The 17,041-nt window shown below is 40.1% G+C and overlaps 1 protein-coding gene across 4 annotated transcripts in view; it reads right to left on the bottom strand.

The window, feature by feature from the left end:
• MLLT3 (MLLT3 super elongation complex subunit) overlaps positions 1-17,041 on the bottom strand; it is a 324,734-nt gene that overhangs the window by 59,017 nt on the left and 248,676 nt on the right. For all 4 annotated transcript variants that reach the window (XM_055577941.1, XM_055577939.1, XM_055577940.1 and 1 more), the window contains one exon: positions 13,808-14,515. In XM_055577941.1, coding sequence (XP_055433916.1) covers positions 13,808-14,515 — 708 coding nt within the window. The remainder of the gene's footprint in view (positions 1-13,807; positions 14,516-17,041) is intronic.

Below are 17,041 nucleotides of genomic sequence, written 5' to 3'. Positions count from 1 at the left end.
TCCAAGGAGGACTGTGCATGGCTTGTCTTTAAAAATGGAGAGGAGGGACTTCTCTGACTGATGGTCCAGTGACTAACACTCAGCACTCCCAGTGTAGGGGGCCCAGGTTCAATCCCTGGTCAGGAAACTAGATGCCATATGTCACAACTAAGAACTTGCATCCTGTGACTAAAAAAGATCTCACATACCACAACTAAGACCTGGTACAGCCAAATAAACAAATACTGTTTTAAGTATGAAAAAATAAAAACATAAAAGTGGAGAGGTGACTTGTTGCATGTTTCTGAAAGTTAATTGCTAGACAGTGAATGCAAGCTTCGTAAGCAAGTGTAAGGCATGACTCTCACATAAGGTTATCAGATAACGTAGCACTTTAAAATAACCCATCATGGGACTTCCTTGGCCATCCAGTGATTAAGACTCTGTGATCGCAATGTAGGGGGTATGGGTTCGATCCCTGGGAGGGGAACTAAGACCCCACATGCTGTGTGCAATGTGGCCAAAAAATAAATAAATAAAATAATCCATCAAAAGATCAGAAACAAGTTTGATGTTCACCTTTAATTAAAATAACCCTGGAGAATAACAAGAAAGAGGAGGAAACATGAAAATAGAGTGAGCACTTTACAACTCTGAAAATGTGTCAGATCACTTCACGTAGAATCTGTCAGATACTAAACATTTTAATCCAGGGTGGACTTTCAGCAACACTCTGTTTTGATTCACAACATGATCTAAAGTTAGGCCAAGTGGAAAGTGACTCCTTAGAAAGAGTACTGAAATTAAAAATATGTGATGACCGTGGATTATAAATCACTAAATTCCTAGACTGCAGCTTTGCCTCTTAATCTTTACAAGAACACCTCCAACACCGGGTCTTCATAGAACACTATTAGTAAATTACTAAACAAAAACGTTAAGTCTTTGTCTATGACATATTTAAAATTTTTGCATGAATTAATACCTGAGTGGAAGTTTGCATTCATAATCTCATCACTATTGTTAAAATCCTCATTTTACAGCCTACCACTATAAAGTTGATTTGGTTTCATCTTTAGATTCCAAGTTGATGCTGGAGGGCCATGCCTCTCCTGGGCCCAGGATGCGGGCCCAGGGATGGCCATGTTCTAGGACAAGGGAACTCTACATTCCTAATAGTTTCAAAGGATTAGATCTGGTAGACAGAGTACCTAAAGAACTATGGATGGAGGTTCATAACATTGTACAGGAGGTGGTGACCAAAACCATCCCAAGAAAAAGAAATGCAAGAAAGCAAAGTGGTTGTCAAAGGAGCTTTACAAATAGCTGAGAAAAGACGAGAAGAAAAAGGCAAAGGAGAAAAAGAAAGATATACCCATTTAAATGCAGAGTTGTAGAGAATAGCAAGGAGAGATAAGAAAGTCTTCTTAAGCAAACAATGCAAAGAAATAGAGGAAAACAATAGAATGGGAAAGACCAGAGATCTCGTTAAGAAAATTGGAGATACCAAGGGAACACTTCAGACAAAGGTGGGCACAATAAAGGACAGAAACTGTATGGACCTAACAGAAGCAGAAGATATTAAGAGGTGGCAAGAATACACAGAACTATACAAAAAAGGTCTTAATGACCCAGATAACCATGATGGTGTGGTCACTCACCTAGAGCTAGATAGACATCCTGGACTATGAAGTCAAGTGGGCCTTAGGAAGCATTGCTATGAACAAAGCTAGTGGAGGTGATGGAATTCCAGCTGCTCTATTTCAAATCCTAAAAGATAATGCTGTTAAAGTGCTTCACTCAATATGCCAGCAAATTTGGAAAACTCAGCAGTGACCATAGGACTAAAGAAGGTTAGTTTTCATTCCAATCCCAAAGAAAGACAATGCCAAAGAATGTTCAAACTATTATACAATTGTGCTCATTTCACATGCTGGCAAGGTAATGCTCAAAATCCATCAAGCTAGGCTTCAGCGGTATGTGATCTGAGAATTTCCAGATGTACAAGCTGGACTTAGAAGAGGCAGAGGAACTAACCAGAGATCAAATCGCAAACATCTGTTGGATCATAGAAAAAGCAAGAGAATTCTAGAAAAACACCTACTTCTGCTTCAATGACTATGCCAAAGTCTTTGACTATAAGTACAACCTTAAGACGATACAATGTGGTAGATAGGAGCTCACACAGTCACACTGGCCGGGTCCTAGCCTCTGGTATAATGTGTAAGAAAAAAGCTAGTAAATCAGTACATCTGATTGGATAGACTCTAAAGAACCACCACTTCTAAATATATTCTGCAATTCTACTGCTTTGAAAATTATATAAAGCATGAGTTGATCAGCACTGTGAAACTCAAAGCCAGCTCACTGCACCCATTATTCATAGCCAAGAACCCAAGTACTGTGGCTTTATTATTGTTTAGTCACTAAGCCATGTCCAACTCTTTTTGACCCCATGGACTGTAGTACACCAGGCTCCTCTGTCCTCCACTATTTCCTGGAGGTTGCTCAAATTCATGTCCATTCAGTCAGTGATGTCATCCAACCATTTTATCCCCTGCTGCCTGCTTCATCCCTTTGCCTTCAATCTTTCCCAGCATCAGCGTCTTTTCCAATGAGTACATGACTAATACATCTTACTTCTTATTCCCCGCCTTTCACTGAACTGTGGTACCACTGTCAGGGGGTCAGAGGAAGCCAGGAGGTCAGAGAGTTAATGCTGCTAATTAGTCTTTTTTCTTGAAAAGATTTAATCAGTCCCACAGTGGTTTTAATTTGATGCAATTCCTTTCTTTCTCAACAAGGTGTAATCGATGGTACAGTACATGGGCTTGGGCATGGTTTAGACCTGGATTCAAATTCTAGTTCTGCTGCTTTCACATAGTAACATGGGGGGGGGGGGGATCTATCTCACATATTATACAGAATAAATAAGAGGCTGCAGAGTGAAATGTGACTAGGACATGCCTCACGAAGTTGAGTTCAATTAAGGTTTTCTTCATTCCTGACAAACCAGTTTGATAAATTAACTGCAGGGATTCGTACGTAAGAGCTCTCTTCATTTGCAGTAAGGTCTACACAGATTTGTCTACATTTGTTCCTCCAATCATAAACTGCCTTCTCCAGACTTCCCTGGTGGTGCAGTGGTTAGGGATCCATCTGCCAATGCAGGGGACACGGGTTCAACCCCTGGTCTGGGAAGATCCCACATGCCATGGGGCAACTAAGCCCATGGGCCACAACTACTGGAGCCCACGAGCCCACGCTCAGCAAGAAGAGAAGCCACCACAGTGAGAAGGCGTGCAGTGCAACCAGACAGCTGCCTCCACTCACCGCAACTAGAGGAAGCCTACACACAGCACCGAAGACCCAGTGCAGCCAAAAGAGGGAAAAAAAAAAAAGAACGCCTTCTCCTACCCACCTACCCCGAACCCCACCAATGCATGCTTCCCTTCCCTCACAACTGAGCCTAAATTCCAATGTGGTACCATCAGTACCACCGAATCCAGTGTTTGTATATAGGAGTGAGCGACTGACTGAACTGAACCACATAAATATTTTCAAATGTCATTAAATAAGACAAATGTAATCAAAGAACACTAAAACCAAACATGTTTAGAAGGAAATGTTCGTAGTTACTCAAAGGGACATGATGATTTTATCATATTTAAAGCAAAAACAGAAGAAGAGTCAGAAAATAAAGCAAGGGTCAACAATTTAATTTTCAAAAAACACCAGTCCTGTGATTCTAAACACTCAGGTCCTAAACCAGGGCATTCTAGTAATTACCTTACTTATTTACTTAAGTAACATCTGAGGACCCCATACATATATTTTCTTCCCATGACCAAGCAAGGCAAGGAAATCTCCTTTTCTCTGTGTCACCGACTCTGACAGTTTCTCCCTATCCCAAGCCCCCACCGTCCCCATCCCCCACATCTTCAGAATTCAAAGGCAAAGCCTGTTGTCTCCACACACTTCAGTAAATGCTTTTCCATTTTCTTTCAACTAATAGAAGGATCTTTGACTTTATCTGGGAACATCTCACTGTGCAGTCACCTTTAGTGACCTAAAGAAGCCTCTTAGGGGTAATTTTTCTTTGTGGACCTTGACACTGCCTTGAAAGTTTACAGTCATAAATTGTTACCCACTGAGAACAATTTCTCAAACTTGGTTAAATAATTACATAGACACCAAAAGAAAACCACCCTCTACCTAAATCCACTGCATTATCTTGTCTCCTAATTCAAAGAAAGCCCAGTCGATGTTTTGAATACCTTAGAGGCATTGTAACATGAAGTTACAAAATGGAACTAGAAGATTCAAAAAAAATCTTCAAACTGGAGGACAGCATTTGTTATTTGGTGGCACCTTCTGGGAAAGCTCAAAATTACAGCTCAGCTCTGTTATACATAAATTCTCACACAGAAGCAAGGTGGGGAAACTTTTGAGAGCTGGGAACCAGTGCTGATGATACATCACAATAATGTTAAAATTCAGAACTACGAGGGTGGGTTTTATTTTAAGTGAATATGTGTATGAAGTGAGAGGTCCCTGGATGTTTCATTGCACATCCCTCAGTTCTGACTGTGCATGCCAAACCCACCCATGAAGACAACCTGTCACCTCCTGAAGGCTGTTGGTAGAGCCCAAACAAATGGAGAGGTCAAAGAAACAGGATTCATAAATGGAATAAGAAATACGGTACCAAAGGCTTTCATCAAAACACATACACACACACACGAGACTTCCCTGGTGGTCCAGTAGTTAAGATTCTGCACTTCCAAGGCAGGAGGCAGGGGTTTTGATCCCCGATTGGGGAACTAAGATCACCCTTGCCAACCAGAGTTGGCCAACACACAAATAAACACAAAAGGCTTTCATAGCAATGATGCCAATTTCATGAAGCACATCTCTGTAATCACAATATGAATTCCTGGAACAGTAAGATTTCCCTCACCCCTGAATCCTCTTGAGTGCATCCTCTACCAAGTAGGATCAAATTCTGGCTCTACTTTAAACACGGTGATGTTGGGCAAGTTTCTTAATCTTTGAGCCTCAGTTTCCCCATCTATAAAATGGGAATAATGAGTCTTTCACAGAGTTGTTTTGAGAGTTAAGTGAGTTAAAACAAGTGAAGGGTGACTGGCACATAGAAAGCACTGAAGGAAAGTTTAGCTACAAATATCAGGCATCATGATGACATGGTAAAGCTAGTTGTGCAAATACCATGTTGAGTCACATTCTTGACTTTGTGTCTAGATGACAGATGGGACAATGACATAAAAATCACGGGCCCTAGGATAAGAAACAAGAATGCACTGAACAGGCAAAGCAGCTTCCTTAAAGGAGGCTCACGAAATTTACTGGGAGAGAGAAAATTCAATACAAGCAAGTGAAAATGGTGAGTGCTGGCAATTCTTGATGACAACCAATTCTTCAATGATAGGGCCCCCTGTCTGTTCATGACCCTCAGCTACCTAAGGGCTTCTAAGGAATAATTTAACTTAAAAACTGAAAAACCATTCGGGCATGGTATAGCACCCAAACACGGAAGAGAAAGAGCCTCTTAGTTTTTTGTTTTAATATATCCGGTTTAATTGTTTCAAATGCTTTTTGGAATAAGTGAGGAATGTGTCTGAACAAAGGACCAGTGGACTGGCTAGGCTGCACCTCCTCCATCTGATCACATTGAGCACAGACAGCAGACAACAACCAACCAAGCATTAGGAAACAGGTCAGGTGCAATGTCTCCTGGCATCCAACAAAGTTACCTTTCTGCCAAGGATGTTAAAGAATGTTCCACCCCAGGGCTACATCTACAGAGGAGAAGTACACGCCTTCAGGTACTGTTTACTTCCAGTTATAATATGCAGAGAATAGGAGTCCAGAACAAGAGAGCACCCCCCCCTCCCTAGAGGGTCAGGGCAGCCCTTTAATGAATGGCCTCTCCAGCTGCTCACTCACCATCCTTACAGACTTTACAGCTCTTGCATGTGCTGGAATTACAAGTCATTAAAAAGCCACTTTGAAAGCACAATAAAGACCTTCTTCTCTGACTGCCACAACGTTCCATCACATAAAAACCTGAGGCCAGTGCTTCAACAGCAGGACATTTACTGCCAGCTCCAGACAGTGTAAGCAGGGCAGGGGACAGGGCGGGGCCAGAGGAAATGAGGCCCCACAAAAGCGGGGCTGGGGGGCAGTGCAGGGAGGAGAGTTTCTTTTTCCTTCTTCCTTTTTTTCTTTCCAAAGAAACTTTCTGCTAAGCTGGTTTGAAGTCTTTACTCTGTATCTGAACCACCAACCACCCTCTGGAAAACCCACTCCATCTGATGAGATTTCATTGTTCTTTGTCAAGATTTTATCTAAGAAAACACTGGTAAGCCAAACTATCAAGATATGATTAAAATTTCATTTCTCACACTGCCAAATGTAGTCTGCCCATTTACAAGGAAACATAATGAAAACTTTTAACTTCTGTACTTTTAAATTATGATTAAATCTCTACAAAGCAAGATTTAAAAAAAAAAAAAAATGAAGGCAATGATAAGGAAATTACTACCATAACTGAATCTGATCATAAATGGTTATTTTGATTTTCTTTTACTGTTTTTCCCTCTTTCCTGCTATGAATACTGAACTTCCTCATATCACAAAACAACATCAACTCAATAAACTTCCCTTTAGAAGCAGAGTTACATGAAAAAGAAAAACTAGGGAACTACAGTTAAAGGATTTGTTTTTATTCTAAATTAACCTTTCAACAAGTTAATGAAAAACAGAATTACAAACTTCTAGTTGACCCAGACACACTCAGATCCTTACCCTTTCTTGCTGCTAGTTAGTGCCAGTTACTAGCAAGAACAATCACTTGCCACAAGTGACCATTATGGCTACAGAAAGATGAATTCTTCAACCAAGAACAGCTTTACTCTAATGGAATCACCTAAGTTCTTAAATGCAAAGTATTCTTAATGCTGACATTTACATACACAACAAAAACAGGCCCTTATCATGTTTTCAGTCTTTGCGAAATGTTCACCCACTATAAAAGTCCTTCTGCCTCCCTCCTCACCCTCCCAGCTTCCACCTCCCAAATTCTGTAAAGGAAAATTATTGATGGACTTTCATGTGACAATTTTAGGTTTCTTTATAAAATGAGAAGCATTTCAGGAATTTCAAATCCTATTTAAAAATTACTCTTTCAGTCATATTAATAGTAATCCAAAGATAAATCATTTCTTAGGATGTTTTCTTTTAATAGTAATAGCAATAAAAAAAAAAAAATCTACCAAGTGCCTACCAATGCAGTACTAGGTAAGCTCTAGCCCTTAATTTCATTTAATTAAAAAGCTAAAAAGATCCTGGGAAACTTTGGCTTAACTTTTTATTTAATACTGAGATTCCCTGTCCTGTATTTTTCCAGTTACCATATTACACGTGCACATCACTATCAAGGCCGTATACCTCCTCAACGCAAAATCCAGGGCAAAGTGACATATATTTCAAATGCTTTTTCCCCTTTAAAACATTAAACCCACACTTGAAAAAGTACACTAGAATTCTAAAGTATTTCTGAATATAAAAAAATCTCCTTCAAAGCTATAGGTAATAAGGACTGCCAGAAGCCAAATCATGGAACAATAAATAGCTCATAACATTTTTTGGTTAGTGTATTAAGTGCTTTACCTAAATTGACTATTTTCACAATAATCCTGAAAAGTAAAGGCAATATCTCGATTTCACAAAAGTAAAAAATAAAGAAAAGAAAATTAGAAATATAGAAGGTCAAATTATTTGCCCAAGATTACTGGTAGAGCTGGGATTCAAAACAGCTTATCTGACTCACAGATTTAGAGAACAAACTCATAGTTGCCAGAGGGGAAGAACAGGGGGGAGGGATAGTAGGGAGTTTGGGATGGATGTGTACACATCCCTATATTTAAAATGAATAACCAACAAGGCCGTAATGTATGGCACAGGGAACTCTGCTCAATGTTATGTGGCAGCCTAGTGGAGAGGAGTTTGGGGGAGAATGGATACATGTACATATATGGCCTGAGCCCTTTTACTGTCTACCTGAGACTATCAGAACATTGTTAATTGGCTATGCTGCTGCTGCTAAGTCACTTCAGTCATGTCCGACTCTATGTGACCCCAGAGACGGCAGCCCACCAGGTTCCCCCGTCCCTGGGATTCTCCAGGCAAGAACACTGAAGTGGGTTGCCATTTCCTCCTCCAATGCATGAAAGTGAAAAGTGAAAGTGAAGTCGCTCAGTCGTGTCCGACTCCTAGCGACCCCATGGACTGCAGCCTACTATACAAAATAAAAAGTTTATTAAAAAAAAAACAACAGCCTGTCTGACACCAGAGTACAGACTCCTAATTACTTGATTACTACCTCCCTACCCACATGCACATCAACAAATAAATTATTCCTCAAAAATCATACAGGCATATAAACCAAGGATACACTTCTTTTTTCTCTACTCACATACAAAGTATATAAAAATCAGGGACTTCTCTGGTGGTCTAGGGGTTAACAATCCACCTTCTAATGCAGGTGACATGAGTTCAATCTCTGGTAGGGGAACTAAGATCCCACATGCCATAGAGCAGCTAAGCCCACAAACTGCAAACTTCTGAGTGCGTGCCACAAGTGGAGAGCCAGCGCTCTGCAACAAAAGACCTCATGTGTCGCAGCTAAGACCCAACACAGCCAAATAAATAAATCAATATTTTTTAAAAACCAAAGTATATAAATAATAACCAAGACACATACGAAGAGAATCAAATGAAGAAACATACGAATCAACAATCTAAGCTTCCTAATCCATCTTAACAGCACTGATTTTTATTTTTTATATAAAACCCAAATCTAACTTAATTATGGAAAAGCTTTTTTTAAAAAATTCTTCATTTTAATCCTAATTATCCTGTGCCAAGACAAGATACTTTCTTTACAGACATACCAGGTGAATAACCCTTTTCCCCTGGCCCTTCCCAATTCCTCACACTTGGTTCAATTTCTTTTTGTGTCCTTCTACTGTTTCCAAAGTCCATGATCTCTGCCTGCTATGTGTTAAATTACCCTCTACCCGGCCCTCCACCAATGAACATAAATCTGACTGATGTTCAAATAATGAAGCCGGAAAGGTCCTCAGACAGATCAGGTCATCTGATCCTACTTACTCAGATGCAGACAGGCTCACCACCAGGACAAAGGGAATGGTGTCCTTGAAGGTGGGTCTGTCCCAAGCTATCCAATCAATTGCTTGCCAAGGGAAGGCTAGGGGTAGCTTAGTGCTGTCCATTACAATTGCTTCCTGTTACTTTGGTCTTAACCACAGAAGGGTCACCAGGTAGCAGAAAGGCCAAACACAAGTTACCTTAACCAGTGGATAAAGAGAATTTCAGCTCTCTTTCATCCTCCTTTGCAAACATAAAGTCTTTTGGACCCTGGCTTACTTGAAACAACTTTTGGTCAATTCTTTTCTGTTCTACCACCTATATGTAGAATATTAAACCAATAGCAGCAACGATAAAAGCACTACTAGAAAACCAATAAGGAAAGTACAGCTGTTGGATTTTACACCCAAATAACCCCAAAATGAAGTACAGCAAAGGCTAACAGAGTTTTGCCAAGAGAGTGCACTGGTCATAGCAAACACCCTCTTCCAACAATACAAGAGACAACTCTACACATGGACAATACCAAAATCAGATTATATTCTTTACAGCTGAGGATGGAGAAGCTCTATACAGTCAGCAAAAACAAGACTGGGAGCTGACTGTGGCTCAGATCATGAACTCCTTATTGCAAAATTTAGACTTCAATTGACAAAATTAGGGAAAACCACTAGACCATTCAGGTATGACCTAAATCAAATCCCTTCAATTATACAGCAGAAGTGACAGATTCAAGGGATTAGATCTGATAGACACAGTACCTGAAGAACTATGGACAGAGGTTCGTAACATTATACAGGAGGAGGTGATCAAAACCATCCCCAAGAAAAAGAAACGCAAAAAGGCAAAATGGCTGTCTGAGGAGGCCTTACAAATAGCTGAGAAAAGAAGAGAAGTGAAAGGCAAAGGAGAAAGGAAAGATATATCCATCTGAATGCAGAGTTCCAAATAGCAAGAAGAGATAAGAAAGCCTTCCTCAGTGATCAATGCATAGAAATAGAGGGAAACAATAGAATGGGAAAGACTAGAGAACTAAAGAAAATTAGACATACCAAGGAAACATTTCAAGCAAGCAAGAGAGTTCCAGAAAAACATCTACTTCTGCTTTACTGACTATGCCAAAGTCTTTGACTGTGTGAATCACAATGAACTGTGGAAAATTCTTAAAGAGATGGGAATACCAGACCACCTTAAACTGCCTTCTGAGAAATCTGTATGCAGGTCAAGAAGCAACAGTTAGAACCGGACATGGAACAACGCACTGGTTCCAAATTGGGAAAGGAGTATGTCAAGGCTATATATTGTCACCCTGCTTATTTAACTTATATGCAGAGTACATCATGTGAAATGCCAAGCTGGATGAAGCACAAGCTGGAATCAAGATTGCCAGGAGAAATATCAATAACCTCAGATATGCAGATGAAACCACTCTATTTTTAGTATATGTGCTGCCGAAGCGAGCACCAGATGACACCACCTTTATGGCAGAAAGCAAAGAGGAACTAAAGAGCCTCTTGATGAAAGTGAAAGAGGAGAGTGAAAAAGTTGGCTTAAAACTCAACTTTCAAAGAACGAGGATCATGGCAACTGGTCCCATCACTTCATGGCAAATAGGTGGGGAAACAATGGAAACAGTGACCAACTTTACTTCCTTGGGCTCCAAAATTACTGAAGATGGTGACTGCAGCCATGAAATTAAAAGATACTTGTTCCTTGAAAGAATAGCTATGACAAACCTAGGCAGATATTAAAAAGCAGAGACGTTACTTTGCCAAAAAAGGTCCATCTAGTTAAAGCTAGGGCTTTTCCAGTAGTCATGTATGGATGTGAGAGCTGGACCATAAAAAAAGCTGAGTATGGAAGAATTGATCCTTTTAACTGGGTTGTTGGAGAAGACTCTTGAGAGTCCCTTGGACTGCAAGGAGATCAAACCAGTCAATCCTTAAGTAAATCAGTTCTGAATATTCATTGGAAAGACCAATGCTGAAGCTGAAACTCCAATACTTTGGCCACCTGATGCAAAGAACTGACTCTCCGGGAAAGATCGAAGGCAGGAGGGGAAGGGGATGACAGAGGACGAGATGGTTGGCTGGCATCACCGACTGAATGCATATGAGTTTGAGCAAACTCCGGGAGTTGGTGATAGACAGGGAAGTCTGGCATGTTGCAGTCCTTGGGCTTGCAAAGAGTCAGACACAACTGAGCAACTCAACTTAACTGAACACCCAAACGCTTTTAGAGGCTTTCCTTGTATGATATGTAAACTAATACAAAAACCCCTGTTACGATCACTGGATAGGTGGCTCTAATATGTCATGAACCATCTTAAAAATTTCCTATTTACCAAACGGAATTACAACTCTAACTCTTCATTCCAGAAGGTTTTTCAAGATATTGCTTTGGATAAATTTATCAAGTTGAACATGAAATTTAGGAAAAGTTGTATCTTAAAAATTACATATGAAAGGGAGGGAGCAAGAATCAAATAAAACTAAGAATACACAGAGTTAGCTAAAGAGGAAGATCATTTGTGATAACTTCATGTAGAAAGCTCATTCATTCCATAGTGCTTTATGGGGACTTCCCTGGTGGTCCAGTGGTTAAGATCTGCCTTCCAATGCAGGGGACACGGGCACAATCCCTGTCAGGAGACTAAAACCCACATCCTGCAGGGCAACTAAGCCCAAGTGGCAACTACTGAGCCTGTGCTCTAGAGCCCGAAAGCTGCAACTATTGAAGCCCGAGAGCCACAACCATGATTCAATGCAACCAAATAAAAAAGGATTTTTTTAAAAAATAGTGTTTTATTAATGTTATTTGGTCTTCTCACAAATCAGCAAAGATTCAAGAAAGGTGCATTTCAAAATTTTGATGATGACCTACTACTGTAAGAAATATACACACAGTCTTTAAAATAAAAATTTTACAAAGCATTACTTACCATACTAGTTACAATATATTCTTATTTCCTTTTTTAATGCTGGTGATGACATGCTAAATTGACTTCATGGCTCACTAGTAAATCACAAACCACAATTGGAAAACCTCTGTTCTAGAACTACAACAGGAAAGAATATGGAGAAACAAAGTTGCTAAACTTGATGATCTTGATAGACTGGTCACACCCCAACAGCATCAATGAACGTTTCAGAGTGACTTCAAATAAAAGTCAAACATACCAAAAAAGTTCTGTACTGAGAGCAAGTTTCAAATTAAGAGGAGAGGAATAAAGCAAAGGAGGAAAAATAAATGCTTGTGAAATCCATTGCTTTCATCTCCATTTCACAAATGATCACTTTAAGGCCTTTACCAAACACTGGAACAGATTACCCCATCTCCAGTGTTTATATGCTACTCTGCCCATAATCTGATTTAAAATTTTGACATGAGCTCAAAATACTCTACAGAGACTAGGGAGGAAGGAGGTGGTCTCTTGATCTGATGCCATGTCCTAAACCTGGCTGCCTTTCTACCCAGACCAGTGCAAATGGAGAATCTGCTAAGGCCTCCTAGCCCTTGCCAGCCTTTGAGCTAGGAACTTTAGTGTAGCCTCTCTATGTAACAGAAAGAAAAGTATTCTAAAATGATCGGTGATTTTTAGCCAGAAGTCTTCCCTGAACATTGTTTAGAAATACTGATATCTCAAAGGGATTAGTGGGACCAATCATGACTGATAAGTAACAGCAGAGGACCAAAGTTAGAGAAAAATGGGAAGTGAGGAAGAGATAACTTCATAGTAAATAATGTTCATTCTCCAGAAATAGAAAGGAATAACTATATAGTACTGTCACTAGAAATGTAGGATCTCCTACATTGGAAGGAGGTTAGAAGAGGTAACCTGAAATTCCTTTTCAACTCTAAGAAATCTATAATTGTAAGTTTAAGTCTTAACATCAAACAATATTTTGGGGGATTATTAGATGGCCAGATGTTCTTTAAGGAATACACAAAAGATAATACTACCAGTCAGCAAACCTTGTAATGAAGATTATACTCTTCCCCTTTCTAAATGGGCAGTTATATTATGGGAGGAAAAATTAAATATTTCATTTTCAAAATACCATTATCTGGTTTCATGACACACATATACATCAAAATGTATCAAATCACACATTTAAAATATATAGTATATTGTTATAAAAATTTTGCCTCAATAAAAGTACTAAAAAAATACTATCACCAATTTTTAGTCTATATAAAAAAACTACATAATTCTGAACAAAAAGATCAACACAGTAACTGTACCCTAATATTTTGTTTCTTTTTAAAATTTACTTTCTGATGTATTCTAGTTTCATCGCATTCTTCTCACTTTCTTAAATCTGCAGTCACTGAAAAGCACAGCAACTAAGTGCTGATGAGCATCTAGATTTTTCAGCTGCTATTCAAATGACCCACTATTATACTATGGAATATATCTTTCCTTAAACAACTTAAATCATAGCCTACACATCTGCAGATTCCTTAATGATTTCATTTCCTTCTTTCTATTGGTCAAGCAAATTCATTTCTAGGCCATGTCTCCTTTCTTGCTACCATTTTATGGTGCAACTGTCATTTTTCTTTCTCCGTCTTTATCCTGAAGCTATCGAAAAATTAACAAGGGAAAGGAGAAAAAAACAAGCAGACTACTCACATCAGACTTAGAGGACATATTCTCTTCCACGTCAGAATCATTGGGATCCACAATATCATCAAATGGTGGTAAAGTTGATTTCTTCTTCTCTGATGTCTCACTTTCAATTTTGACCTTTCCCATCTTGACATGAGATTTATCTTTTATCTGTTTTTTATCAGCAGAACAAGTGAGTATCAGTGGTGGTGCGCTAGAAAAACTTTTAAATAAAGCCTCTGAGCTACTCTTTTTCCTTTTTTTGGCTGAGAGTTCTTCAGAATCTGAAATGGGGGGTCTTTTACTAGGAGCCTTCTTATCTTGCTGTCCACTGGTGATCGTGAGTAAGTTACTGTCGGGTTTTGGCTCTTTTGACATGGGTTTCGGTTCCTTGAAGGCCATCTTAGGAACAATTTTTTCTTCTTTCAGTGGCTTATTTTCTTTGGGTTTCTTAGAGGATTCTTTGGAAGATTTGTTGTGATCCCTGGAAGGTTCTTTGAAGGCACTTTTATGTTCTCTGGAGTCTTTAGAAGGTTTTTCCTTGTGCTCCTTCATTAATTTGTGAGGCTTGGAAAAACTGGTGCTGCTGCTGCTGCTGCTGCTGCTGCTACTGCTGCTGCTGCTGCTGCTGCTGCTACTGCTGCTGCTGCTGCTGCTACTGCTGCTGCTGCTGCTGCTGCTACAACTGCTGCTGCTGCTGCTGCTGCTGGTATGGATACTCCTGTTAGGATCCTGCAGAAAGGTGGGAAGAAAAGCAAACTCTCAAAATGAAACGTCAATGAAGGCTAAACGCCAGTCCCCTTGCACTCCAGCTCTTCAACATGATCCTCTGTTGAGTGCTCCCAAGTGCATTTTAATAGAACCCGACAACCACCATAGAACAGGTGGGAGTAAGGTCTGCAAGCAACAGTGAGTGCGGGCAACCGTGATCGAGGAATTTAATGAGGCAAGTTGTTTTCTCAATCATGACAAGCATGGCGTTCTGAACATTTCAATTCAACAAATGTTGGCTCGATGCTTGTCCTAGAAGAGACAAAGCTGGGTAACACATGGCCCCCATTCTTAATAACTATGACACATCTATGATGAATAGCTAGCTGTTTGGGAGCTACCTATAAAGGGCTACGATGACAAAAAGGAGAGAGGAAATTAATTCTGTGGGGGGATGGAGAGAAGAATAATTCAGAGATTTTTGGAGAATCAACACCTCAGTTAGGTCCTCAAGGATAAACAGGTAATTTCTAGACATATAAGAATGAAAAGGTACATGGAGACCATGGATTATAATGAACTAAAACAACTAAAACAGATTATATTTAGGGAGTGGCATACAACTACAGCAAAGATTGAAAAGGAGGTAGGAAAAAACAGCCAAGGGTCACATACTGAGGTAGATAATATTAAATTTTAATAACTTTTTAATATGAAGAATCACAAGACCTCAAAAAGAAATAAAATAATTCTCAATTTTAGATAAAGAGCAATTTTTTCTAACCAAACTTCTTCAGTTAAGGAATATGTCTCCCACCCACTAGCAACAACAAAAAAAGCAAAAAAAAAAAAAAAGGAAGAAAAATGAAGGGAAAGAAAAACCTAAAAGAACAAAGATTTTGGGCTTCTTGTTCAACATGGAGGAGTAGAAACACATGTACTCATCACCTCCTGTGAGAGCACCAAAATCACATCTAGCTGTTGAATAACCATCGACAGGAGAATGCTGGAACTCACCAAGAAAAAATACCCTACATCCAAAGACAAAGAAGAAGCTACAGTGAGATGGTAGGAGGGGCACAATGATGATAAAATCAAATCCCAAACCTGCTGGGTGGGTGACCCACAACCTGGAGAACAATAATACCAAGGAAGTTCTCCCACTGTTGTAAAGGTTCTGAACCTCACATCAGGCTTCCCAGACTAGGGATCCTACACAGAGACTGGGAATCCCTAGGGAATCTGCCCTTGCAGGTCAGAGGGATTTGATTATAGGACTTCCACAAGACTGGAGGAAATAGAGATTCCAGTCTTGGTGGGCACAAACAAAATCTTATGCACACCAGGACCCAGAGGAAAGGAGCAGAGCCCCCACGGGAGACTGAATCAAAACTACCTGCTCGTGTTGGAGGGTCTCTGGTGGAGGTGTGATTGGCTGGGGTTCACCACAAAGACAGGGGCCCTGGCAGCAGCAGTCCTGGAAGGTCCCCCTTGGTGTAAACCCTCTTGGAGTTCACAGTTAACCCTACCATACAGCCCACAGACCCCAGGGCTGGGTTGCCTCAGACTGAATAGCTCAATCCCATCCATCAGCAGATAACCGGATTAAAGCTTTACTGAGAAAGATCCTGCCCACTAGAGCAAGACCCAGTTTTTCCCACCATTAATCCCTCTCATCCAGATGTCTGTCTACACAAGCCTCTTAGCCTCCTCCATCAGAGGGCAGACAGAAGAAACAAGAAGAACCACAATCCCACAGCAGCTAGAACAAAAACCACATTACAGAAAGTTAATCAGAATGAAAAAGCAGAAAGCTATGTCACAGATGAAGGGACAAGATCAAACTCCAGAAAAACAACTAAATGAACTGGAGATAGGCAACCTTCCAGAAAAATAATTTAGAATAATGATAGTGAAGATGATTTAGGATCGTGGGAAAACAATGGAAAAGATGCAAGAAATGTTTACCAAAGACCTACAAGAACTAAAGAACAAAAAGAGATGAATAATACACTAGAAGGAATCCGCAGTAGAATAACTGAGGCAGAAGAACAGATAAATGACCTGGAGGACAGAATGGGGAAATCACTGCTACAGGACAAAATATAGACAAAGAGAAAAACAAACAAAAAAATTAAAATAGCCTAAGAGACCTCTGATCAGATCAGATCAGATCAGTCGCCTCAGTCGTGTCAACTCTTTGCGACCCATGAATGAGCACCGCTCTGCCAACCCGAGTCCTCAACGCCATGAGTCAGTGATGCCATCCAGCCATCTCATCCTCTGTCGTCCCTTCTCCTCTTGCCCCCAATCCCTCCCAGCATCAGAGTCTTTTCCAATGAGTCAACTCTTTGCATGAGGTGGCCAAAGTACTGGAGTTTCAGCTTTAGCATCATTCCTTCCAAAGAAATCCCAGGGCTGATCTCCTTCAGAATGGACTGGTTGGATCTCCTTGCAGTCCAAGGGACTCTCAACAGACCTCTGAGACAACATTAAATGCACCAACACTCACATTATAGGGGTTCCAAAAGGAGGAGAAAGAGTAAG

Source organism: Bubalus kerabau, chromosome 4 (assembly GCF_029407905.1).
Source record: "Bubalus kerabau isolate K-KA32 ecotype Philippines breed swamp buffalo chromosome 4, PCC_UOA_SB_1v2, whole genome shotgun sequence".
Taxonomy (NCBI): Eukaryota; Metazoa; Chordata; class Mammalia; order Artiodactyla; family Bovidae; genus Bubalus; species Bubalus kerabau.
This window is presented reverse-complemented; position numbering and strand designations above follow the sequence as displayed.